The 8,028-nt window shown below is 37.4% G+C and overlaps 1 protein-coding gene across 2 annotated transcripts in view; it reads right to left on the minus strand.

Annotated features, from left to right (window-relative positions):
* LOC107089685 (R-spondin-2-like) overlaps positions 1-8,028 on the minus strand; it is a 67,203-nt gene that overhangs the window by 39,699 nt on the left and 19,476 nt on the right. For both annotated transcript variants that reach the window (XM_015382601.1, XM_015382611.1), the window contains exon 2: positions 5,448-5,636. In XM_015382601.1, coding sequence (XP_015238087.1) covers positions 5,448-5,636 — 189 coding nt within the window. The remainder of the gene's footprint in view (positions 1-5,447; positions 5,637-8,028) is intronic.

The following is an 8,028-nucleotide window of genomic DNA, read 5'->3' on the forward strand; positions in this document are numbered from 1 at the left end:
CTGTCATGATTACATTTAACATCTCTGCATCAGGGTTTATTTACACTTTATCAGCTGCTGTTTTAAAGGACACTTCTCTTTTTGTTTATTTGTGCTTATTTTCAGTAGTGTTAAATGTAGGGGTGAGTATCGGCATGGATGTTGCGATACAATATGTATTGCGGTAATTAGATCACGATACGATATTGTCACAATATTGTAATGACACAATATATTGCGATATTTCAAACGGAAATGTTTTGATAAAATCCATGTTGTTTGGGGTCTGAGTCAGTTCCCGTCTTCCGGAGTAACTGAGTCATCTACAGAGACTTAGACAGATTTATTTTGTATACACAAGTGTAAAGAAAAACAAATTTAGTTAAGAACAGCCCTAGACAATTTCATTTTTTAAACTGCAGCCTTGATAACAGTAATAAATACATAAAAAAAATAGTAATATAAACATATGACTGTATATTTGCAGTTCTAAAATTTATTTTTTTAAATAAATAAAATAAGCCATTTTACACAACATTCAGCAGTGTAATGGCAGTGGGGAAGAAACTGTTATGGAATCTGCTGGACCTGCATCGGATGCTTCAAAGCCTTTTCCCAGAGGGCAGAAGGGAGAACGGTCCATGGTGGGGATATGAGGGGTCATTTATGATGTTACGGGCTCGGGACACGCGGCACTGGGATTTAATTACTTTAATTGAGGAAAGAGAAGCCCCGATGATCTCTGCTGTTCTTACTACTCTTCTCACCTTCTTCCAGTCTGAGGTGCTGCATCCTCCACACCACACAGCCCATTTTCCCTTATAGTTTTAGGTGAAAAATGTTTTGTTTTTTAAAAATTGATGCTAGGAACTGAAAGATCGATATTGTATCAGATAGCTCAAAAACGATTTTTTCCCCACACCCCTTGTTAAATGTCTGCATAGTTATTAGATATAATACTGTGTGATTATTAGCTAATAAAGGTACCCTTGTATTTTCACCCGTGGTCTTTTGTGTTTATTTTACGCAGTGAACAATTTATCACTCAGGCTAGATTCACTCTTCTTTTAGTAGCATCCAAATGAATAGAGACACATTTATTTGTTTGGTGATTAATAGCTTTGCTAATAGTCCAAATTACAAAATTGGTGAAAGACAACTGGATTTTTTTACAGCCGGATTCAGGAGTCTAACCTTTTATGTAAGACTAAAATTCCTGGTCAAGGACCAACTCCAGAAGTGAGGGCTGTGATGGCGACCTGTAGCGGCTGAGGTCTGCAGAGTAAAAAATGTTGAGATATGTCTGTTCTTAGCCTCACAGGCTCCAAACGAAAGTCATGAAAGATAAGAATGAGTCACACAGCTTCCTTCATGGCATGAAGGGGAGGACTGTTGATTAGAGAAGATCCATCTGGCAAGTGAAAGATATATTAACCTAACAGGGTATGGCCTTGATGAAGTCAAGTTGCTTTGTTTCATGTTCAAGTGTGAGAAAGTTCTTTATGCAGGGGGTGGGTTGGTTCCCTTGAGGGGAGTGTTAGTGTGTGATTTTGTAGGGTATAAATGTCTGTATTGAGCTTGCCGCAGTCAGAGAGCTCCATCTGAGGACGTTAAATAAATTTGAACCTTATTTCTTCAAGGAAATGCCTCCACCTCAACTTCCAAATTCTACAGGTTCTTTACAGTAGGGCTCTGATAGCACAAAGGAGATCTTCCACAGCTTCAGGCTCATGTTGAGCATGTATCCCATGATTCTCACAGCTGATCTGTGCAGCACCTGAGGAGCCTGAAGCGGTTTTTATCTCGACCTTTATCCTTTTACATCCTAGTTCCTCCATCCTGAATGCCTTGTTTTGGTAGCCTAAATAATAAACCAAATGATGGCAAAGAGAAGCATCTCTGGGCGAATAAACAGAGGTTGAAATAAAAAAGAGAGAATTGTTGCTTCAAACACTTCCTATAATCAACTTCATTGTGTTCAAGGATTTTACTGAATATTTATAGTACCAGGCGGCGGCCCTAGTTCCAGGGCATAGAGCTAGGAATCCTTAACCCCACATTATATTCCCCTGGGCGCTGCATGATGGCAGCCCACTGCTCCTCATGGGGATGGGTTAAATGCAGAGGTAAATTTCTCCAATGTGAGGTCAATAAAGTTACTTTATTATTTCTTAAGCTGTTCATCCACTGTTTTTCCTCAGTAAGTCATCAGCAATCAAAAAACAGGAAGGTAAACTTCTGAGTTTTCATCGAGGCTTCCTCTTCTAAGAGTCATCTCCCTGAGATCTGACTTTTCATGTCAAAACCTGCCAGAAAATCCTGAGTGTGAAACTGTTTATTTTTTATGAGGTCTTTTTTGTTCATACCAGAAAAGCCCACAAGGGCTCTGACACAACATTTATTTTGGTATTTCTGTACACAACCGTTAGCTGCAAAGACTATTTCTCAATTCTACTATGAGTTCTTATTATGTACGTTTAAAAAATAGAATAAATGTTGCAGTATACGCAAAAATGTTAACCTCAAAGGCAAAATATTAAGTGATACAAAAAGGAGCCTGGTTAAACTAGAGACGCTCATCAAACAATGTGGACACAGTTTAAAAAGGTTATATGATGTAGTATTTATGCATAAACAAATATTTGTTAGACTAAAATAAAAGTTAACCTTTGAAAAGTTGAAGATTACCTGAAAAGGCTTGTTTATAAAACAATTATGTGACTAATTTTTGGCTTCATGGGAGTTTACACTGCATCTTTAAAAAGATGAGGTGACTTAGAATGCGTCAGGCTGCTTCTGAACATTTTGAGGGAAAGCGGTAGGTTTTTGTTTGGTCTCATGGATATATCCATTTCCTAAATGAGATAAATTTGAATTTTATCTCTAAATCCTGTTTATTTGTGGCTTCTTCTCTCAATCTCAATCAAATGAATCCTGGGGAGGAGATGTAGGAACAGAGTATGCTATTATTTCACCTTAACACCACAGGAACTGATTTTCTTTTTTTTGTTGCCCCTGATTGCAAATCGAAAGGATAAAGATTTGGACTCTAATTTATGGAGAATTTCTCTTTTTAAAGAAGAGAAAATGATTCTGGATTTAGTTAAATATTCATGCACATGCAATAAAAGCTTAACCCATATTTCCCTTTACTTTTAAATTCATAGTAAGGACCTTATCTTGGCAGTTGTTTTGATTTATAAGAGAAGTTTGTTGTACCATCATCTGCTTTTAATTAGTTAATACAAAAATCCCTATCTAATTGCTGGAAACAGGACAATTTTTGTTTTTTTTTCTATTCAAGCCCAAAAAATCTTCAAAAGACACAAACCTTCTAAAGTTTTGGGCCTAGAATCTTTTCAGATCCCCTTACTACAGTATGGCTGACAGTTAAATTGTTCAATAAGAATACTGCCTGCTTAGTTTGTTATTCAAAGACATTTGAATTATAATAATATAATAATTATAATAAGAAATTTAGTTATTTCAGATTTTAAATGTGTATTTTCTTTTTGCTCTCAATACATCCCTTTTACATAAGAATCATGGCCTACATCACGAAAGGTTTGGAAATCCTTATCTAATGGGACATATACCCCATTTACTCCACCTCCTGAAAACCGAACCGTGCCGAGTTTGGACCGAGGTCGGATCAGTTAACAGTTCCGAGCTTGGTTCCTTACGATCATTTACACACCACGCTAGCACAGTTCCTCCCCTCCTAGTGGCGATCAACGGTACTACTGCTCTCTAGAGAGAAACAAACAGCAAACCAACAAGGCGGCGTCCCTAACTTTCAGGAATTCTTCTTTTGTTATCATTGTGATATTTAGAGAGTCAGGCAAAAAAGGCTGCCTTTGGTGAATTTACTTGCAGAGTCGGCTTTTGGGAAGTGGATACGAAAACTGATAGTCTATTCAGGGATTACAGATGCAGGAAACAACAACAGATGTTGAGGTTCATCCACTGCTAAGCAGAATCATCACTGCAAATCGTGTTGCACAGTAGGGAACCTTGTAATTATACGAATGTCTGAAATGTCTGATTACTGACTGTAAGGAGATGACGCAGTCTGCTAACACGCTCTTTGTTATCTGAGAACCAAGCCAGAACTGAACCGCGCAGAGCCCTACCGATGAACTAGTTACTACTGATGTTAGCGTGGTTCAGTTGTGTCTGGCACAGTCCGGTTCAGTTCTGCGTGCCAATTACACTCAACAGTTTTCTCGGTTACCCTGCTCAGACCAATTGTTTAATGGTTTCAAAAGGGTAGTGTAAATGGGGCTATAGTTTCTGATTCTGTTTGCTTGTAACACTCTGTGATATCTGAGATTCCAGCAGGTTTAAGTTGGTTGAAATCCGATTTGCACTGGAAAGAATACATGACAAACCAACAACTGTTGTTACACAAACACCCTCTACGGATCACACATGAACCGCAGGTGGAAGCATTTTTTTTACAGCTGCATTCCTTGCAAAATAAGCCTTCTTTACAGTGAGCTAAACAAACATTAAGTGCCTGATCTTTAAGGGTTCCAAATAATAGGCACTAAAATTCATGAGCAATTTTGTTTGTATTTTTTTCTATCTGCCATAAGTGGGTGTGTTGTTGGTAATCTACAAAGACTGCTGCACAAGGACATGCAAATGAGTTTGATTCCGCCTATGCAAGTGAGAAGCGTGCAGGTTCTACTAGCCGTTTGAGCGGTCATAGAGAAAGACGAGGTTCTAAGCCATGATGGAGGTAATGATGATAATTACATTAAAAAAAAACTACAATATTTACTAACAACATATAATGCACCTGAAATCTGTTGTCCATCTCAAAATACTTCAAACAAAAGTAAAAAAAAAAAGTATTGTCAAATAACTTAAGTTAAGGTTTATAATTAACACATTTAGAATAGCATAAAACATGAGAAATCTATCTTTGTCTGCTTATTGACATGCAATCAGATTACGGCCTGAACAGGTGGGTTTAACTCCACCAGCTCGTCTCAACAGCAGCTTGACCCCAGATACTACAAAATAAGGAAGGCCCAGAAAAAGGGGGACGAAATTCTTATAAATCTTAACTGTTTGGATCAAGGCACAGTTACACAGTTACACAGTTACACTAAAAACTAGGAGTGGATGTGTTTGTAGGGTTTTTGTTAGATACTCCAACTGTCTTCACCTACTATCCTATTGTTTTTTTTTTCCTTTTTAAGCACATGGAGAAAGTTATGCTTTAAAAATCAACAGGAACTAAAGCAGCCAAACATCAAAGAAAGACTTTAAAAGACCTTCAGAAAGCCCGAAAATCTATTGATAAAGTCTATTTGACACTGTAACAAAAAGGTTTGGCTGATTAAAATCCAACAAAGAAAATGAGGAGAAATTCAAATTCTTATCTAAAAATGTTTGTTAAATAAATGTATCTGAACTTTTCTTTGGCAGTTCTTCATAAACCACATAATTATACATACTCATGCAGCGGTTCACGTCCCTCCCTCTCTGTCCAAAGTGTCCAGCAGGACAGGAGTGGAGACAAGTTCCATGATGAGACATCCCTTTCCTCTGGAGGAACAGGAAGAGTCGCTCTGGACAGCGTACACAGCCGTTGTCCCGGGAACACTCCAGACAGCTCTGACAGTCCTCAGATGTCTCCTTGTGAGCTGCAGGAGACGACAGGAAGCACATTAAGACGGATAAGGATTACGGACAGGAGATATTAAAACAGAAATAAGATCAGGTCAACAAAAAAAAAGAAAAAGACGAAGATAGAACCGGAAAGGAGACTCCACAAATCCCCAAGATGCAGAGATAGTCTCTGGGCTCCATGAAAATCAGCAGAGCTGCCTGAACCACTAAAGTGCAGATGTTAGCTGAGGCACTTTCCCATGTTGACACAGTAGTCTCTCCTCTAACCCAACACAATCCTCTAAGGCTGTAATTCATCCATTAGATCAATAAATCAATTAATCTACCACTAACACAAACACACAGTCATGTAATTCAGTGGACTAAACTAAATATGTGATTCTGTATAGTGTCCGTACATAATAAGCTGCCATGACAGTGCTCATCACTTTGATCTGTTAAAGAGGGGTGTCATAAATTAATACTGGGATAGATAATGGCATTTTGTGGTTAAATTTGCTAAATGCATTATAATTTTTAACAAAAAAACAGAATGAAACTTGGGGAAGCCAAATAATAAATGGTGCAAAGTTTTATCCAAAGCAGGCGCACATTCCAGCTTTCTTTTTTAAGCTTTTTTAAATTGTCATTAAACTTTCACAAGTACAGAGCAACAAAATTCACTCTCTGCATTTAATTAAATTCATTTCAATTCAGTTTATTCATATAGCTCCAATTCGCATCAGAACTCATAGATTGCATCAGAGCGTCGGGTCACACAGTGTGAGAACATACATCTTAAACTGTGAACTTTTAAACCCTGCTGCTTTGTCGTACAGTTTGAGTTGAAGCAGCGTGCAACAAATTAAAATATCATGCAGTGTATGCCCGGCTTAAGCCACTCCTTCCGTCTTCTCAAATGTGATTTTCTGCATTCTCATAGCTTGGCCTTTAGCTCTAGCTCCCTTTCTTTTTTCTAAGCTACTTTTTATAGCATGTATCCATTCCCAGTATCCAAGTCTTGTGCCAGGGTCCGTGCCTAAAATAACGTATTTCATTTATTTCAATAAAATGTTTCTCATTTTGACTTTTCTCTTTGTGAGTCTCTCAAGTTTAAAATAGAGTCTCTTTGAATTGATTTGTAGATTTTGGTTGCTGAAAATTCTATGCCTAGTGACGCTCCCCTATAATAAGCAACAAATAGTCCTCTGACATCGCATTTTAAGGGAACTGCGTGTGAGCCCTGAAGTTGGCACCCGCCAAATGCGGCTAACTTTTGTGACTCAGAGGTGAAACTGTCAATCAACCTGACATGTTGGCAGGTATCCAAAAACACAACATACAACACTGAGCAGTTGTTGTGTTGTTGCCCATTCACATAACCTATTGTTTTTAAGCAAGCCACAGCCTTTCCTTGGATTAAAAAAAAAACAAAATGTGGCAAAATACCGCTCTTGTTAAACCCATTATTATGGTGCAGTAACTTCATTTTCTGAGCTGTCTTTGAACGCCCCATGATCGTACAAATGCTAAGGCAGAAGTTCAAGTTTGATCGACACAGACATGGTGATGAACATGAGCCTCAGGGTGTTCAGCAAACCGGCAGCAAGAAGCAAAAAACTTTGTAGTTTTTTTCTTTTCCAAATAAACCTTTGTTTAAAAAGTTGTTCAACGATCTTTGGAAAAAAAGACTTCTTAATTAAATGATGAAAAGGTCAAACAGACTAATTATCAATATGTTAAGCTAGTTAACATTAATCAAAAGGATTGCTATATCTATATCTGTTAAGTAAGTAAGTAAGGAAACTTTATATCTATAGCACTTTTCACAGACCAGGGTCACAAAGTGCTGCACAAATTTATAAAAAGTTTCTATAAATTAAAACAACATACAAAAACAGTAAACACAGTATTAAACTAAAAAACGAGTTTAAAAAAGTGGGTCTTTAGTTGTTTCTTAAAAGTGACAAAAGCATGAATAATCATCTCAAGCACATTATAAGTCACCGTCTTACGGAGTTTAGAAACGTTCCGAATTTGGAGAAAGCAGCTCCTAACAAGCTGATTTATGTGCCGCTCCATCGACATCGCTCCATCCATTAGCTAGTTAGTTTATTCCTGGAATAAACCCAATCCTCTTTCATTTTATATTTTATTTTTATTATTATTATCTTTTTAAACAGTGTCCTGTCTGGCAATAAGAATAATTGTCTTGATGCCAAAAAGAGCCCAACAGATTTTCTTTTACAAGTGGAGCAGTACGGCCATTGCTATAGTGTTCCACTTGATTTATGCATATAAATAGCTGTAATATAATTCATGCAGGGAGTATTACAGATTATATGGAGACTGCAATGTCAGTAGAACAGGAAAGGAAAAACAAGAAAAAAGGAGAAAAGATGAAAGAAATAGGAAATAAAAGGCAGA

Source organism: Cyprinodon variegatus, unplaced genomic scaffold, assembly GCF_000732505.1.
Source record: "Cyprinodon variegatus isolate N-32 unplaced genomic scaffold, C_variegatus-1.0 Scaffold13, whole genome shotgun sequence".
Lineage (NCBI taxonomy): Eukaryota > Metazoa > Chordata > Actinopteri > Cyprinodontiformes > Cyprinodontidae > Cyprinodon > Cyprinodon variegatus.